This window comes from Hermetia illucens, chromosome 2 (genome assembly GCF_905115235.1).
Source record: "Hermetia illucens chromosome 2, iHerIll2.2.curated.20191125, whole genome shotgun sequence".
Classification (NCBI taxonomy): domain Eukaryota; kingdom Metazoa; phylum Arthropoda; class Insecta; order Diptera; family Stratiomyidae; genus Hermetia; species Hermetia illucens.
In genome coordinates, this window is record NC_051850.1 from 44,170,229 (window position 1) to 44,190,060 (window position 19,832).

At 41.7% G+C, this 19,832-nt stretch overlaps 1 protein-coding gene across 1 annotated transcript in view; it reads left to right on the forward strand.

The window, feature by feature from the left end:
• LOC119649716 (protein argonaute-2-like) overlaps nucleotides 1-19,125 on the forward strand; it is a 28,251-nt gene extending 9,126 nt beyond the window's left edge. The window contains exons 3-9 of the mRNA XM_038051994.1: nucleotides 15,311-15,517; nucleotides 15,890-16,623; nucleotides 16,687-16,784; nucleotides 16,835-17,744; nucleotides 17,805-18,461; nucleotides 18,520-18,905; nucleotides 18,971-19,125. Coding sequence (XP_037907922.1) covers nucleotides 15,311-15,517; nucleotides 15,890-16,623; nucleotides 16,687-16,784; nucleotides 16,835-17,744; nucleotides 17,805-18,461; nucleotides 18,520-18,905; nucleotides 18,971-19,061 — 3,083 coding nt within the window. The 3' untranslated portion in view covers nucleotides 19,062-19,125. The remainder of the gene's footprint in view (nucleotides 1-15,310; nucleotides 15,518-15,889; nucleotides 16,624-16,686; nucleotides 16,785-16,834; nucleotides 17,745-17,804; nucleotides 18,462-18,519; nucleotides 18,906-18,970) is intronic.
• The last annotated feature ends 707 nt before the right edge of the window (nucleotides 19,126-19,832 follow it).

The following is a 19,832-nucleotide window of genomic DNA, read 5'->3' on the forward strand; positions in this document are numbered from 1 at the left end:
AGGCCGCGACTCCAGCTGCAGCCCTGTCCGCTGCTGCTTTGATTTGCTCGAAGAAGCTCATCTTCGAGTCGAGCATTAAACCAAGATATTTAATCGCTGGTTTTGATTCTAGTCAACACGCCGATCGATATGGGACGCGAAGTCGGGATTCTCCTTCTGGTCAGGATGACTACTTCGGTTTTTTGCATCGCAAAGTTGAAACCGTGAGCAGTCATCCATCCGCTTACCCGTCGCATCAATATGCCAAGTCTGCTTTGCGCCTGTTCAACAGTGCGTCCGGCAACAAGTGCCGCAACGTCGTCTGCATAACCGAGCAGGCGCCATTCTTCGGGCATATCGAGTCTCAGCAGACTATCGTAGGAAGCGTTCCAGCCCTAGGATGGATCCCTGTGCTACTCCCGACGTGATTTCCATCCTCCTCTGGCCCTCTAGCGTCTCATAGAGCAGGGAGCGGTCTTTCAGATAATCCCTCAATATCCGCAATAGATAGCTTGGCACGTGAAAGGAGTTCTCTAGTGTGTCTAGCATATCTGTCCATTTTACGGAATTGAAGGCATTTCTGACATCAAGCGTTATGAGGAGCACTATCCGTCGAGATCGGCGGCTGTGTGCCTCGGCTCGATTAAACGCATCTACGACCTCCATAACAGCATCCACTGTAGATTTCCCTATTCTAAACCCGGCAGCACGGATCGCTTCAGCTCGAGCTTCTCGAGCACTTTTCCGGCCGTGTCAAACATACACAGCGGTCGGTATACAGACGGGAGCTCCGGGTCTCCTTTACCATTACTGATCAACGCGAGTCTGGTCACTTTCCAGCGACAAGGAAAAATGTCCTCCTTCAAGCACGCGTTGAATACTTGGCGGTACACCAGTTTGTAAATTTCCGCCGGCCCGCACGGCGGTCGACATAAACCTAACATATGTGACCAACTTAACATCCCATTGTCACTAGGATTTTGCCATTGAATCCTTCATTGAAAATAATTACAGCCAGAAAAGTGGCTATTTCTACGACCTTGGCCCCAGAATGAAGGTGTTTAGGAGCGAAAGTCCAGATCAATGCATTTAACGATTCATTGTTATTCTGGGTCTCTGCGCCTAAACATCTGTTCAAGAGATCATCTCGTGCCAAATCTTCGTAGATTGGTTTGATGACTGTTTGAACTTCTTCAGTCAAAGGGTCCTTCTCGTGGTGGAAACTATCCAGTTCTCCTTTAGCTTCCGCTTTGCGCCATTTGCACCAACTGTCCTCGCCTGCTGGACAATTTTGATGCTGAGGATTTTCGTCTGTAGAACACTTATGGAAGAAAGTTGACCAAATTTCTTGTTTCATTCCTTCTATCGAATTTGGGTGTCGCCCAAAAAATGTAGTGAAGTCGTTAATAACCTTACCAGTAAGTTTTCCAGCCCCTTTTCCACCAATGCCTTTGTGATTCTTCTTTGCATTTCGAAGCCGCGTTCCCATTCTTTTGTCGACATGTCCTATGCGAAGTCCTTTTTCTTCTCTGATAAGTATCGATTCCCATGAAATACTCGTTCTTTAGTGCGAGCATGACGTTAAACGTTAAAGCGATCTCCCTTCGTACGATCCATTTAAAAAAATTACTGAACACACAAACAGCACAACAAAATATAACTGAGTATAGCTTGAAAGCCTTTCAGTGCTCACTCTAGACTGGATTATCCTTTTTATTCCAAACAGCAAACAAGTTTAGACAATTGATTGGTTTTCCATTTTTTTATATTTATACATGTGTTCGAATTTGTAAGGCTCAGGTAAAAAAGGATTCGACGCTCTTTCTCATCGAGTACTCTAGTCGCGGCTGCAAACTCCTTACCTGTTTAACACTCTCATTTCTGAACTACTCGGAATATCGAAAAATCCCTTTGCCCACATATTCTCCACTATTGGCGAAAAGTAAGTTGCCATCCTGCAAATTTTCGTCTACCACCCCTCGATGCTCGATGCCATATATTGGTGTAATAAGCGAGATCACTTGCGATATTTGATTCAATTTTTCAAAAGTCGGTTTTGGTTCTCTACATCGTTGATAGTATTGATTGGATTGGATTATTCCACATATTCACCTTTGCTGTGATTTGTTCACAAATAAGCAGTACTAGGGCCGAACAATTGCTCAAATTCTTCGTACTGTTTTGCGCTGTCGGTGCATATCCTCAATGTTGAAGAATTCACATACTACTTATTCTCAAAAATAAACGAAAATGAGCTGATCTGATCTTCCTTACAATATAAACCCAGCACGTACTCATTTACTCGGTAATACGGCCCCTATTATATTTTCAAAAGGTAGTATAGGTCCCAGGGCGAAACGTGAATTGGTACCCACGATGGAGCATAAAACCTAGTAATCGCCTGCTGAACCAACACCAACAGCTCAATTACCAAACCCTATGTCCACCTCAACGCGGTGACCGCTCTTAACAAAAAGCTGCATACGGAGAAGGATGAAGGCGAGTCTCCCGCGCCTAAAAACGGGACAAATTGTGTCAACTGGTCTTCATGGTTGGGGGGCTGACAACTGGTCTTCATGGTTGGGGGGCTGACAACCCTACCCCTTGTTACGAAGCCACAACAGGAGCCTCGGACGGATTTTACAACGACGACCCCGGCAACGAAAACGCAATAACAATTTTCGCAGGGAACGTGCGCTCTCTGTACAGAGATGGAGCTGCCAAGCAGCTAACCGATACCCTGTCCCAATATAAGACTGATGTAATAGTGTTGAAGGAGATGCGTTGGACAAGGACCAGTTTCCTGGAGAAGAGTCACTGCACTTAATAGTGGCCATCCAGTAAACCATGTGCTCGAAGTAGGTTTCTAAGTCAGCCAAAAAATGAAATCTACTGTTATCGGCTTTGAAAACATAAGCCAACGGCTATGCATTATGCGCTTGCGACGCGAATTTAGAGATATAAGCTTCATCACGCCCCTACAGAGGAGACTGTAGGTTCGGAGAAGGATACCTTCTACGAGGCAGTAGAACGAACCTTCGAAGCCTGTGCCAGATATGATACCAAAATCATACTTGAGGGATTTTAACAGCCAAGATAGGGACGGAGCCCCTATTCAGGTGATTCGTTGGCTTCCACAACTTACATCAAAATACAAATGATAACAGACTGCTTATTCAATTAGCAATGTCACACGCAATGGTTGTTGGAAGTACATGGTTTGCGCGAAAAGCGGTCCACAAACAAACATGACCAAGTGCTGATCGAACGCTGCCATCTCTCAGCTTTGAAGAATGTCAGAATATATAGAGGGCCAATATAGACTCGGATCACTATCTCGTGGCGGTCCACAAACAACGTCCACACGGGACCGCTTTCAATTAAATTGAACGCCGCCATCTCAGCCAATATAGACTCGGATCACTATCTCGTTGGCATAGTGCTCCGGGCTCGAATTACAACACCATGTACAACCCCCTCCGACAATCAGGTGAGAGTGAACATTGAATCCATTGACAACACAGCCTTCCGCAACACCTATAAGGGGAAAATGGGTGCCGCAATAACCGCAGTCAACAGAAGTCCTGGAAATGAAGCATCGACAAATGAACTTCACAACCACCTGAAGAACGTTATCATTGATATTGGCACAAACATACTTGACCCCAGCTGCAAAAAAGTCGGAACGGCTGGTTTGACGGAACGAAAGAATGCCGCATACCGAATAGTGTTGCATTCTCAACGAACGCAGGCACGCGCAGAGACTTATCACGAACTCCGTCGAGCGGAGAAGCGATTTCACAGGTCTATGAACTAGAAAAGCACAGGGAGCAAACGCACCGGGCGCGTAAGTTTTATCAACAAGTCAGCAGGATGAAACCTTACATACCTCGATGCTCATCCTGCCGAGACAAAGAGGGAAATTTGATTTCCGACAGAATGGACATATTGGAGCGATTGGTTGAGTACTTTGATGAACTACTGACCAACCAGAACATCCGCCAGTTGGAGGTCCCGCCAACTGAAGACGACGGACAAATATTGCCACCATCAAGTGTAGAAGAAACAGTCCGTGTCATTCATCGGTTTAAAAATCATGAGCCGCCAGGAGCCGATGGAGTTACAGCCGAATTGGTTAAATATGGAGGTGTGGGACAGTGAATCAATGTCTAACGACTGGCAAAGAGCCATTATCTGGCTCAAATTTGTGAGGGAACTAGATGGAAGCTAGATGTTTCCGGTATAAAAATTTTTCTGATTTTCTTGTGTTGTGAGGCTAGTTATTACAAAGTGGTACTTATATACTATGATGCCGTGGGAGTACAGTAAATTCGCACGAAATCATCATCATCATCAATCAAGTATTTTTAACAAAAGAATTTATTAAGTTGTTTGTTTAATTAAAATTGAATAACAAAATACTATAAAATGGCAGTGAACGAACTGAAATTCAATTTGACTAGAAACTAAGCGAGATATTGAAAAGTTTTCAATATTATGAATGCTAACTGAGACGTCGAGACTTTTTATTTTCGTTTCATTTTGTTTTATTTTAAGAAAATTTTTTCCTTTTTATTTTGTCTTATTTTGCGCTATTGTATCAGAATCCATCATTAAATCGCGGGGCACGGAAGCCGTAATCGTGCCGCTAAAGCAAAGTTATGAATTAAGATTTGTAGGTAACATCTCTATCTATGAATAAAATCCATAGCTATAAAAATCGGTAGAAAAGTCTCAGATATATTCCATTTCGAAATTCCAATTTGGTAAGATGATCACAGATTCGTTAATGCTATGACCAAAAATGAAGTCGAAACTAAAATTGATTATAAGTAAATCGAACGCTGCTATCAATTACGAACAACAGAACACCTCACTCTCAGAAAGTCAAAGAAAAATTTGCAAAATTCAAGTGCAAGTCGTTTGTCTTATCATGCTCAAAAGTACTTTTGATCTTTATCTCGTAGAAAGATAAAACACCCAGTCGTTCCTTAATGTCGTACTTGATTTTGATAGTAGTTGCGGCACAGTATTCATGATTTCAGGATTTAGTTTTATCTTTTGAGCACATTTTCTTAGTGTAGGGAGGCAGTGCTACTTTTCTCTTTGTATAGAAGCCTTGTATGCTTGTGGTCCAGTAGAGCAAAGAGAAATGGCAGAAGAAATACCCTCACTACTCTAAGGTATCTTTTTATTCGGATTTCCCATTTTCCGAATTTGCCTTTCCGTAAAAGTACCCTTCAGTAAAGAAATAGTATGTTCTGCCATTTTTAGATGTTTAGGTGTTTTTATTGCGAGCGTTGAGGTGCCTGCTTTTCTGTTGTAGCTTCAATATTTCCAATTCTTCGCTACAATCGTGATCAACCCTGTTTTAATCATTTTATTTTACTTTTAATGTTAACTTTCATTGTTTGGACCTCGGCATCTTTTCGAGTCGATCGAACAGGCAAAATACTTTCTACTTCGCTTTGACAGCTTGCAATCTCTTCTTGTCCTTAAGGAGACGTGACGGGTTCAACTTTTGTAAATTTTAATTTTTTTATGATTGATTTTACTTGAAAATACATCCGAAAATATGTGATAAGAATATGAAAGTCATATTCGGTTTTAAAAAGTCGGGAAACCGGGAACTGGACGCTTCAGGTACGAAAGGTTTTGTGTATTTCGTTTATAAAGACATTTCAGTGAGCATTTGTCCCATTGTGTCCGGCTGTCGTACGGAAGGTCGCGGTTCAAATCTCACTGCTGGCAGTGGAATTTATATCGTGATTTCACGTCGTATACCAGTCGACTCAGCTGTGAATGAGTACCTGAGTCAAATTAGGATAATAATCTCGGGCGAGTGCAATGCTGAGCACATTGTCTCCTACGGGGTACTGTAATCCTGTATTGTACCGTTACTGTCTTGAATGAAGTGTTCTAACACACTTCGATGCTCTGATCCAATTGGATTGTTGCGCGAACGATTATTATTATTATTATTTGCCCCATTAAGGGGGTCATCCCGTGTGTCAGATCCGCGGAATCGAATTTTTTTTGGCATCAATTGTATCTAAATATAGTGCAGAATATGTGGGCGAAGGGATTTTTTGATATTCGGAGCCGTTCGGAAATTATAGTGTTAAACACGTGGTAAGTCACATGCCAGATTTATGTCGATCGCCGTAATAACTCTCGTATTTATCGGTCCGAATGACTTCGCTAAAAAGATAAGAATTGAAGCCAAGGCTGTGCATGTCTTTCTTGAAGAAGCCTAAGGTTTATGGACTAGGTATAGGAAATTAATGGTCAGTTAAGGTTTTATGGCTAAAAATCGTATTCTACTTTTTAAATGCGTTTTTCCAGAACTGCATGTTGAAAATTTGCTGCCACCATAGCCCAAAATCGATCCAACCAAATTCTTTGAAATTTTCACGACTAATTTAGGACATATTTCTGCGGTCCGCAAACTGGGATAATTGCGATTTATTCAGTAGTTTTTTTTTTATTTATTGAAGAAGTGAAGAAACAGCAAAATTCACAAAAAAAAGTTTAACACGGCATCAAAAATGTAGCTTTTAATATTTTTTAATAATCCTAGTTTGCGGACTGTAGTTAAGTCTGTACGTTGAAATGTCGTTTACTTTTTAAGGTTTTGTTTGTAAAACAAAACCTTATAAAGATCGGTTCAATGTCTGTCTGTCTGTCCGTCTGTCTGTCTCTCACACACTTTTCTCAGAAACGGCTATACCGATTGTCACGAAATTTGGTGAGAAAGTGGGAACTGTGGACCCCCAGACATGCAGTGAGTGATATCCTCCTACGTTGAGATTTAGGGGTGGGGGTCCCCATACATGTAAAAGGGGGGTGTAACATGGGTATCAAATGAAAGGTCTCGATTAGTACTTTTCGAAGCCGATCTTAATTTTGAGATTTGTTAAAAAGGCGGGGAGTGGGAGGGGTGCAAAATGATGGTTTCTTTAACGGAGCCTTTCTCAGAAACTACCCAACCGAAAAATCTGGAAAAAATCATGAAGCTGCTTCTATATGGTGTCTAGGTCTCAAAATACTCTCCATATCGATATCTGTTCAAATTAAGTTAATAACAGTATATTACCATATTTTTGGGAAAATTGAGTAAAACCCCCCTTACGTTTATCTCAGAGTTATAAAAGTTGGTAGTAGTGTAAAATATAATATGAAGCATATTATCTCCAAGTTTGATCAAAATCATACTATTAGTAACAAAGTTACAGTAGCTCAAGTTGTCTTTACCGTGTAAATTTACAACCCGAAGTACTAATTTAGTATATATGCATATTCTTAACGGGCTACGCACAAATGGGATAGTTCTACACTCAAATATACTCATAGGAGAAGCAGACAAAACCTTTCATATCTGAAGCGCCCAGCTTCCGGTTTCCCGACTTGTTTTCTTTAAGATGATGGCAGTGCCATCTAGCGGGGCAGCAGAAAAATACCTTTTTTTTGGAGGTGGGTGTATAAATTGCTCTGTATTTTAAAAATGAACTATGCGATCGGGCTCGAAAAATTGCTATGAACGCTCAAGATATTAGTAAATCTATGGAGAAAAATTCGTATTTTTATCTTTATCCAGTTCTTCACAAAAAAAATTCTAAAAAAAGTCAAAACAGGTCGGAAAACCGGAAGCTGGACGCTTAGGTACGAAAGGTGTTGTGTATTTCTGAGTACGTAGCACGTAATATATCTGTATATAATGTGAGAGTATCCACTTTCGGGTGATATTGACATTCATAGTCTTCAATTTTCAAAACGCAACAATTTTCGCGTTAGTAATAGTATGATTTCCACCAAACTTGGTACGATCATGCTCTACATTATAGCCTACATCACTGCATTTCGTGGTGCTAGGATGAACTTAAGGGGAGTTTCCAGCCAATTACGAAAAATTATAGTAATATACTATTAACTTTATTCGAACAGATATCGGTATGGAAGGTATTTCGGAGCCCAGGCACCATATAGTGGCAGCCTCCTGATTTTTTTCAGATTTTTCGGTTGAGTAGTTTCTGAGAATGGCCCCCTTAAAGAGGTGATCACTTTCAACCCCCCGCATTCCCCACTTTTCCAACAAATGCCAAAACTAAGACCGGCTTTACTAATTGATCCTTGGTTGAGTTCCTTATTGGTAATCTTGACTCCAATTCCGGACCTGGTCACAATGGGTTTCCTAAGTGCCCAACGGAGCCCTTGCGGACGTTGTCTTCTCGTCGTCGTTTACTGCAGAGCGAACCCAATTTTCTGCCTGGTGCTCTGGCGCGGGGCCGAAGGCAGGCGGCCGAGGTGGATAAATAATATTTCGGTTCGCCATTCTGCTTTCATTGCACCTTAGAAAATTTTAAATAATTAAGATACATCAATTTAGAGGTCATTATTCATTAAATTGTTATCCTATCAGTGCCATTCGTTAAGGATCTCTTAATGAGTAATGCCATCGTTGGTACTGTAGACGATCATTCTGAGCCTTGATCAGTTTCTTTCGCCGGTGTTAAGTAACTTTTCCGCGTCGCTTTTCATTATTTCTCTCTCGTGTGTCTAACTATGAGCCTTATTTATGTGCCTGGTTCCAGGCTGTTTGCTGTTACTAAATGTCCCTCGTCGACAATGGGCATGGCGCCTATTGATCTTATCCTCTTTCTCCGCTTCTTTGCCGTGTTATATGTGCTGCTTTTTCAAGTTTTGTGTCTATTTGTCACACGCAGCATTCTCAGAACGGTCCTGTCGATTTACATCAAATTTGGTGGGAAGGTGGGAACTATGAATGCCCACGAATGCAGAAAGTTACATCGTTCTACGAGGAACTTAATGGGGTCATCCCGTGTGAAGGCCGTTATTTTTGCCTTTTTTGAAAAATTATTTTGTAGGACTGGATAAAGATAAAAACGTGATTTTTTCACCATATATTTATTGATATCTCTAGTATATGTGATAAAGCTTGATATCAAAGCTAATTTTTGGAATAGGTGTTAATTTATGCACCCATCTCCAAAAAAAGGTGTTTTTCTGCTGCAACGCTGGAGGACGCTGTGTTCATCTGAGGAAAAAAACTGAACGACATTTTAATGTGGACAATATTTCCCGGTCCGCAAACTAGGATAATTAGAAAATATTGAAAGGTAAATTTTTGGTGGGCTTTTAAACTTAATTTTTTGGATTTTACGGCTTTTTTGATAAATAAAAAAAAACTACCCGTCTGATTGCAATTATCCTAGTTTGCGGACCGTAGAAATATGTACTAAAGAAGCCGTGAAAATTTCAAAGAATAGATAGATTTTGAGCTATGGCGGCAGCCGATTTTCAAGATGCAGTTTCGAGAAAAACGCATTTGAAAATTTAAATGTGATTATCAACAATAAAATTTTAGCTCATCATTAATCTGCTATACCTGGTCCATAGAGAGCACCCTCTGTTTCTTCAAAAAAGTCTTGTAAGGCCGATTGTTGCTCTCTGGTTTCAATTCTGGCTCTTTTAGCGAGGTCAGTCGATCGTCGTTCGGACCGCCAAATTCGCGCTTCATTATGGCGTCGGCATAAACCTGACATATGTGACCAACTTGACATCCCATTGTCACTAGGATTTTGAGAATACCATTGAATCCTTTATTGAAAATAATTACAGCCAGAAAAGTGGCTATTTCTACGACCTTGGCCCCAGAATGAAGGTGTTTAGGAGCGAAAGTCTAGATCAATGCATTTAACGACTCATTGTTATTTTGGGTCTCTGCTCCTAAATTTCTGTTCACGAGATCATCTCGTGACAAATCTTCGTAGATTGGTTTGATGATTGTTTGAACTTCTTCAGTCAAAGGGTCCTTCTCGTGGTGAAAACTATCCAGTTCTCCTTCAGCTTCCGCTTTGCGCCATTTGCACCAACTGTCCTCGCCTGCTGGACAATTTTGATGCTGAGGATTTTCGTCTCTAGAGGTCCTTATCAGTAAGTTTTCCAGCCCCTTTTCAACCAATGCCTTTGTGATTCTTCTTTGCATTTCTAAGCCGCGTTCCCATTCTTTTCTCGACATGTCCTACGCATTCCTTTGTTACTACTACGTATATTTTATTATTTGCAGAAATACCGGAGAAAACTCCACCAAAATCCAATATACAATATACAAAACTTGTCGCAATTGGAACATCCATGTTCATGCTTGCTAAAAGTTTCTTTGCTGATGTTGATGCGAAGTCCCTTTTCTTCTCTGATAACTATCGATTCCCATGAAATACTCTTTTTTTAGTTGACGTTGAACGTTAAAGCGGTCTCCCTTCGTACGATCCATTTAAAAAAATCACTGAACACACAAACAGCACAACAAAATATAACCGAGTATAGCTTGAAAGCCTTTCAGTGCTCACTCTAGACTGGATTATCCTTTTTATTCCAAACCGCAAATAAGTTTAGACAATTGATTGGTTTTCCATTTTTTATATTTATACATGTGTTCGAATTTATAACGCTCAGCTAAAAAACTAATCGGTAAAAAAAGATTCGACGCTCTTTCTCATCGAGTACTCTAGTCGCGACTGCAAACTCCTTACCTGTTTAACCCTGTAATTTCTGAAGGACTCGGAATATCGGAAAATCCCTTTGCCCACATATTCTCCACTATATATAGATACAATTCATGCAAAAAGAATAGATTTCTCCAACCCGACACACGGGATGACCCCCTTAAGTAGGGTTTCCATAAATGCAAAGGGGTGTGTAGTTTTTTTCTTGTCATCAAATATAGTCATGTGGGGTATCAAATGAAAGGTATCGGTCAGTACTTTTCAATGCCTTTCTGACATTTAATGCAAAAAGGAAAGAGCGGGACTGAAAAGTGGTCATTTCTTTCATTAACTCATTGTCAGAAATCTACTCAACCGAAAAATCTGAAAAAAAAATGCAGGGCTGCCATTATACGGTGCCTAGGCTCTGAAATATCCTCCATACCGATATCTGTTCAAATAAATTGAATAATAGTATATCACTATAACTTTTAGTAATTGACTGCAAAACTCTCCTTAAGTTCATCTTAGAATCAAGTTTGATAGAAATTGCACAGCGTTAACGTTGGTCGAAGTTGTCTGTTCGGTGCAAATTCTAAAACTTTGCCCACAAGCCTACCACACTGTCAGGTTAACTACACACTTGGTTGTCCCCGTGGAGAATCATTCCCGGAAAACTTCTGAATAGTACTAGCGACTGCGGTCCCTGCTCGGACGCCAGTAAAACACAAAAGTTTCTCAAAAAAATATCTTTACTTTATGGGATGCACTTAAAGACTTGAATCACAACTTATACAGAAACACTTTTCAGTGTAGGATTAACGAAAAGCAACCTTCCTTTTTGAGTTTCAACTGGGCGTGATAAGAAATGTCATTTTGTAACAAATGATGCAAAAAAAGTCCATTTTTAAGCACATACCTTCCAATATTCAACCACCAACATTCATGTTGTGTTTAAAATTTTCACTACAAATGAAATCAATGGCGTGTGGAATTTTATGTTTTTGATCGCGAAAAACAAAGCCAAATCATTTCAAATCAGGGAAGAATTGAAACAAAGGAAAGGCTGAACCTTCCTGCAATGGTCCTTTAACGAAGTAGGTAACAGTAACCTTTTATGACATACACTTATATTGAACTTTTCATAAAATTTTTGGAATCGAAATGAATTTACACACAAAGTAGTTTTGCACTTTGTGTCTTATGCACTGGCTAAAATTAGGACAAGAATCCGGAACCATTTGACATATTACCTCAGGCGAGGCCACTTTGTTTCCCGTGTCCCTACCTGGCCAACAGAACTACCTTCTACAGAACCGGAACCGCCGCTTCTCTGCAGTAAATACAGTCAAGCAACAGTGATTGTGAGCAGGAGAGGCTAAAACTATCCGTGTCTGCTGAGCGGCTGAGTTAGGAATTGAATTAGTCGGCCTCACCATACTTTCGATTGAATCATCTTTCGTGAGATGTGCGATCCATTTACCTTTCCTACGATTGCTGCCATGCATTGAAGATTCAGGCTCTTTCTTTTCACTTTCTGCAATACTTCATTGAAGATGTGGCGCCACCCGGAATCGGGAACATAAACCCCGCGGTCCTTGCAAAGAACACAGCATTTTCTGACCCCCAAGTATTGGCTTTGTGACCGGGTTCGCCACATCTGTCACACAAAGTGCTTCTATCCTCTCTTTTGCAAACCCCTGCTAAGTGCACATAGGCCTAGCACTTAAAGCAACAAGATGGCCTTTTCCTGCAAATGATTCACGCGGTCTTTATTTTCTCGCCATGAAGAAATTGGCTCTCTGTGTTCTCAGAGGCGTGGACAATGGCCAATTTTTGTCTTCTGGAATTTGACAAATATAATACATCAGTCAATAATTGAGAAAAATATTATTATCTTTGCTCTCAAAATTGCCCTCAATTTCTGCAGTCGGTTCATCTAAATGAAATTTGTTTGCCTGGAGCATTTGTTTGAGGTTTGCAAAGGCCAGGGCGTTCAGACCTGGAGAGTACGGTGGGTGGGGAAGCGATTCGAAATGTAATTCGTCTTTTTCACCATCGTTCGCATTTTCCTGGTAAAGCCTCGAGATTGCACCCAGATCAGGCATGGCGAACCCGATCACGACGAGCTGACCCCGCTTGTGAACGGGACAAAGGCTGAAGAAAAAGGAGTTCGCATTGTCCTGGTGAAACAGCACTTTTTCTTTTGCATGTGACGACGTTGTCTTTTAATTTCTTCAAGCGATCCAATAATGTCATGTAATATTTGGTATTGATCGTTTTACTTTTGTAGTCGCTGAACAAAATATCATGCGATGAACACTCACCTGACGATCTTTTTATAATATTTCACTTGAATAGCTCGAAACTTCGAAAGCAACTTACGCATGCTCAAATTTTCGTGAAAAATTTCGAATACATTACCTTCTGATATCCTTAAGGTGTTAGCTATCTCACGTAACTTCACTTTCCAGTCTTCCAAAACTGTTTTGTGAACATTTTTTTATGTTTTCCGGAACAACTACCGATTTTGGGCGTCAGCTTTAAATTTAGCATACCAACCAGTGAAAGTTGATTTCTCTAGCGCAGTCTCCATGAAGCTTATCGAGCCATTTTTTGACTACACCATTTTTCCCCCATCAAAAAACCCATGTTTTATTATGTAAATTAATGGCTCCAATTTCATGAAATTTTGGCACGTATCGTTTGACGGTTACTACCATTCGGAAATCATATGAGTCTATCAAAAGTGGTGCCATCTATGTTTTAGCTCGGGGACTTATTGAGTGTTGGGTTGACTCCTACCTTGAGGTTGCTCATATCTGAATTATCTTATCTCTTGTGATTCCTATACTTCTTCTGTGTTCGTGAGAGAATGCAGATCCCTTATTTCGGGAGTGCGCATAAGTTCTAGGCTAGAAACCACTGCTTTTGTGCTTAGAATGTTCTGGGCTGTCTCGCTGAATGTACCCTTTTTGTTAGTGTTCGATCCAAGTTCGACAAGTATATCACCGGTTCGGAATTTCTCTTGCTACGTCCTTGGCGGCAGGTCGACGCTGTTTTTTCCTCGTCTGCTTTTATCAATTGTTTGTTCCGCCTGGGGAGAGCTGAGGGCAACGCGTTTTGTGCAGCTTGGGGCTGGGCTAGGGATATGTTTTTCCTCAGTTCCTCTTGAGCTTTCTTCCAGGAGTTTCGATGGTGTCTAATAAGATCCAGGAGTTGACATCCCTAGAAATGTTTCGCTGGGTGATGGTAGCAGCCATTTAAGACCAATGCACGTCTTGGGTAGCCTGTTTTCCTTTACTCCCTATCTTTCGGATGAGGTTCACCGTCTCCGTGAGACAACTTAAACTTTCGCCTATTTGGCGAGTTTATCAATCTGCGTGACTGTCCATACGAACAGGGAGTTAACGCGTGGGTTGACGCAAACCCTTATGGGGGTTTGTGGAGAAGGAGGCAGCTGCAATATTAACCTCAAAACCGTTCTAACGAGATGTGACCCTGGTGTAGTAAGGCAACAGAATACCACAGCTGTCAGCTCAATATTACCTATTCCGAAGCGTTTGCAAAAATATAAGTCCACTCCATGCCGGGTTGTCGTCAGCGCCGCACACGTTAGTTCACCGACAGGCGGACTGGTGTTTTTTTGGGGCTACTTGATTCGGAAATAACAAGGAGCCAAATGGATTTGGACTTACCCGGCAAATCTACTCTGCTACCAAGGCGATTGAGGTTTATTTCCTTGATCTTCAATTAAGACTGAAATTACAATATTAACTTAACACCTATGAGCAAATCGATATATCAGCAATTCATGGAACTGAGGAAAACTGCAATGCAGAGCGGATATTTCTATTAACAAGTAGTGTCTCAGATTGAGTGCGCGTGCAGATGCTGACGTATATTATGATGATTTTTCTTCTATCCTTAAATGTTTACACAAATTTGAATTCGATATTTTTTATGGTGTTTCGAATGCAGTTTGAATTTCTTATTCTTGAATGAATTTGTGTTTAGAGCTTAGAGTGGTGGAGTGCACATTGGAATGTAATAACATAACATCGTATCTTCTGTTGTAACTTTCTCCTAGCACCAACACCATCGAAGTAAAGGGCCGAGAGATGAATCTTCTGCATGTGGTCTTCTTGATGTAGACTTATTTGGTTGACATTTTTCTCGTACCCATCTTTTCTTGAAAAATCGAAATCGCTATACCGTGGGATATGCCTGTTGTTTAAACTTTTTCGCTTACTTTGATTCTTTGTACGTTTGAAACATCAAGAGCATGTATGCCAAACATCTGACAACCTGCGCCAGATAAAGGAGTTTTTTTTGAGTATGACAGGGGGCTTGTCAAAATTCTCCGGTGAACTTGTTTGTCGTTCGGTCAGAAAGGTAGGACTTCTATTGTCGAACGACAATCGTGTTAAGTTTGGGGAGGTTGGAGCTCTCCGCACATTGCATTAGGCACACAGTAGGGAAACAACCGTTAAGTGATGATTCGTTTCGAGACCGATGTCAGCATACCTTTTGTTACGTATATTAGCCGTAGTCATTCCTAGATCCAACCAACCGTTCTTATAACAGGCCCTGTGCTTGAACAGTGTGCGACGATTCAAGTTGCAGAAATCTTTAAACCGCGCGTCAAAGAATTTAGAGTTATTCTCAGCGTCGAAAAAACTATCGCCAAGTCGCAGACATAATTTCAAAAGAGCTTTTAACTATGATAATGTCGTTAAAAATAACTTCTCAATTAAAATCGTAAAATTGAAAATCCGAATTACTTTTACTATTTTTAAAAACAATTTTACGTTTCTTCAATATAGGTCCGTCGGGAGATCCAGGGGCCGTCGTAAAAAGGGAAATAAAATCAGAACAGGGTCCAGCTAGTGTGACAACAGGTCAACAACAGGGAGAAGTAGGTCAACAACCTCGAGGTGGAGGTCAACAACAGGCGGGATGGGGAGGTCAACAACCTCGGGGTGGAGACCAACGACCTCGGGGAGAAGGTCAACAACAGGTGGGATGGGGAGGTCAACGACAAGCGGGGTGGGGGGGTCAACAACCTCGGGGTGAAGACCAACGACCTCGAGGAGAAGGTCAACAACAGGCGGGATGGGGAGGTCAACAGCAGGCGGGATGGGGAGGTCAACTACCTCGGGTAGGAGGTCAGCAACCTCGAGGAGGAGGTCAACAACCTCGAGGTGGAGGTCAACAACCTCGAGGAGGTCAACAACAGGCGGGATGGGGAGGTCAACAACAGGCGGGATGGGGAGGTCAACAACAGACGGGATGGGGGGGTCAACAGCAGGCGGGATGGGAAGGTCAACTACCTCGGGGAGGAGGTCAACAACCTCGAGGAGGAGGTCAACAACCTCGAGGAGGAGGCCAACAACCTCGAGGAGGTCAACAACCTCGGGGTGGAGACCAACGACCTCCGGCAGAAAGTCAACAACAGGCGGGATGGGGAGGTCAACAGCAGGCGGGATGGGGAGGTCGACAGCAAGCGGGATGTGAAGGTCAACTACCTCGGGGAGGAGGTCAACAACCTCGAGGAGGCGGTCGACAGCCTCAACAATCAGGAACAGGTCAGCAATCATCGTGGCAAGGTCAACAATCAGAATGGAGAGGCCAACAACCAAGACAGGAAGGTTATCAACAACAGAGAGAAAGTGAACAAGCAAGACGTCAACAAGAGGATCGACCACCCCCAGGAAAAGCGGTTGAAAGTAAATTTGAAACACTATCCGTAAGCTCGACTTCAAGTGAAAAGTCTAAAACGAGTTCAAAAACACAGACGCCTATAAAAGGTGTTCTAGCGGATTTCAACTTAAGAACCACCCCTCCGGACCCCAAAAATTTCAAATGGTGTGGAAAAAATGGCAAACAACATCAAATCGAAGCCAACTATGTTAAAATAATCATGGACAAGATGCCAAAAGTTGCCTATCAATATGATGTCCAATTCAACCTAGAACGACCCACTCGTTTTCGGCCAGTTGCTTTTGAGCAGTTACGAACGCAAGTTTTGAGTGCAAATGCCGGTCAGCGGGGAAGTTTTCCTATTGCATTCGATGGGAAGAATATTGCATATTCTGCGGTCAAAGTTCCACCTAATTTCCTGGGCGTTGAGCATGTGGTAAGAAATCTGCTGCATTTGTTTTTTTTTCCAAATTTAACTTTGGTTTTTCGTGTCTTCTAGGTACAATTCATTGATGGCGAAACCAATGCGAATAAAGAAATCAAAATTACTATGAAAGAAGCGAGAGATTTAGAGATTGACTTGATGGCCCTGAAGAAGTGAGTGTTGTCACATGCGGCAAAGCACTTTTCTGATTCATTCATTTCAGTTATCATGATACTGGTATCGGCGAAAAGCCATTGCGCGCTTTGCAGTGTATTGATGTTGTCCTACGAACACCCCCATCTCGGATGTCAAAACAAGCTGGTCGTGCTTTCTATACGAAGCCTACAAACCCGGAGGACCTGGGTGATCAGTTTGATTTGTGGTTGGGACTCTATCAATCAGCTACTCTAGGAGATTTTCCGATGTTGAATATTGATGTTACCCACAAAGGATTCCCCAGGGATTCAACCCTTCAGGATGTTTATTTGAACTTGAATAGAAATTTCGACCAAGCCGACAGCTACATAAGGAATCTCAATATAATCTACACTCCTCCAGCTTGCATGAATGGGGCGTGTAAGTTGTACAAGGCAAACGGTTTAGCAGAGCCTGCGAATAGAAAGACATTTATAAATGATGAAACTCAAACGTCCATGACAATTGAAGAATACTATCGGAGTAAAAACTACAGCCTGCGAAACCCTGATTTTCCGTGCGTGTCAGTCGGCACTGTACGGAGAATTTACTTGCCGATTGAGTTGTGCAGGGTCCAACCGGGGCAAAATATCCGGGCACGTGCAGGGCCAGATCAAACTCGAGCCTTGATAGGACATGCTGCTACGTCCACAACGATCAGAAAGAGTAAAATTTTTGAAATGTTTAACTCATTTCGCCATAACGCGAATGATGTAATGCAAGGATTCCGACTATCATTAGACTCTGAATTCATCAAGGTAATTGCGAGGAACATTCAACCTCCGACGATACAATATAAGGAAAATTCGATAATGCCACAAAAAGGAAGCTGGCGAGCAGATAGATCGAAATATTTGCAACCCGCTCCCCTGCAGAAGTTCGGAATTTTGATAACCACCCGAGCTAACGATGGTGCCGTTGTAGAGTTTGCTAAGAAAGTAAAACAAATTTACCGCATTTGCATTTTATTCGATATTACAGTTTTCTTTAATTCGCAGATAATTAACGAAGCTCGAAGAAACGACATGAATGTTCAAGATAGGTACGAATTGTGGAAGGAGTTGCAGGTTCGCTCTATTCCCGAGAAACTAGAAAAGTTGAAACAGGCGGGCTGTTCGATTGTTTTCGTTATAATAGGTGGCTTTGGCGACACATATTCTAAGGTGAAACAAATAGCTGAGATCGACCTGAAAATAGTGACACAGTGTGTGAAATGGGTCACTGTGCAAAAGAAAATGAATCAGTCTACCATCGCAAATATTTTTTTAAAAGTCAACGCCAAACTCAATGGAGTGAATCACATGTTGAAACCATCCATGGAAATACAATTTATCAAGAACACTGCCGTGATGCTTTTAGGAGCGGATGTAACACATCCATCCCCGGATCAATCACATATCCCTAGCGTTGTCGGTGTTGTAGCTTCACACGATGTAAATGCCTTCCAGTACAATGCGTGCTGGCGTTTACAGGATGCTAAAAAAGAGATGATTGAAGATATGGAAAACATCGTATTAGAACAACTGCATTTTTTCAATCGGAAACGTAACCAATTCCCCACGCATATTATTTATTATCGTGACGGTGTCTCTGATGGACAGTTCAAGCAATTGGAGGAGATAGAGCTGAGCGCAATTAATAGAGCGTTCGCTAGAGTAAGTGTTGAATTGTCCGGTGGTAGCATTCAGTTTTCTGATGCAAACTCAATTTCAGGCAAAACCGAACTACAAACCAAAGCTGACTTGTTTGGTGGTTCAGAAGCGACATCACACACGATTCTTCCCGCCGGTTCCATCTGACATTGTTCACCCGAGGGATAGGAATCAAAATGTGTTACCAGGAACAGTGGTTGACACCACTATTACGCACCCAGGCGAGAAACAATTTTTCCTCGTCAGTCATGAATCGATACAAGGCACGGCAAAGCCCTCGAAATATTGCGTTATACGGGACGACAATAATTTCGACCCAGATAGCTTGCAGGCTGTGACTTACGCTCTTTGTCATATGTTCACTAGATGCAATCGGGCTGTTTCGTATCCAGCGCCGGCCTATTATGCGCATCTTATGGCGGCAAGGGGACGAGTTTTAATTGATGGGTAAGTGGATACTATATACCGTCGAGTATGGGGACATATTCATCTGATAGTGATTCTCGTTCCAGAGTTCGATTGGATATGAGCAGACTTGCGGAAGAATATAGAAGGCGATGTATAGATACAATAAAAGTATCAAATCCAATGTTTTTCGTCTGAAATATACGACATTCTGTTATAATATTCAACGTTTCTATTACAGAATAAACTGTTTGATATTTTATATTTTTGTTTGAATTATGCTATTGACGACTGTTCCGTGGTTTTTATTTATTTGCTACATGGTTGGACGAAGTTAGGTGTCCCGAGCACCGAACTACAGGATCCTGCCTGACCACTTTATCGTCTCGCCTCTTCCTTATCCTGGTTTCCAAAGCTTCAGATAGCTCCTTGTGGGCTGGTGTTCCTGTCTAAATATTTAGTTGCAGTATAAAGACCTCTATTAAACCAAGTTTGTTAGGTGTTATAGTGATAAATGAAGAGCTGACTTGATAAGAGTATTTTGTAATGACTTATTAGGTTGGTGTTGATTAGAAGACCATCCCGGTTGACTGAAGTGGACCTAGACAGAATTTACCCTGAAGATCCGCCAGTAAATACTGAAGTGCTCCGTCGACATGCGGTAGCACGCCTCTGTGCTAGTCAAGATTGAAGGTGATGTACCGTCGGAACTGTTTTATGACCGATGCGTGGGACCGCATCGGAGCCTGGAATACAACAAACATGGAGATATCACACATCCTAGCGAAAGGAAACACACAAGTTAAAACTGGAAAAGTAGGAACATAGAGGGCATGCTGACTAGGTGCTACCCCACCAAATTAAACTGGCTCTTCGTGGCCAATGAATGTTATCAAGTGCTTGACCAGATTCATTACACGCTTCAAAATAGCAAAGTCTTGATTGCTTGAACAGCATTAAAAGTTTACT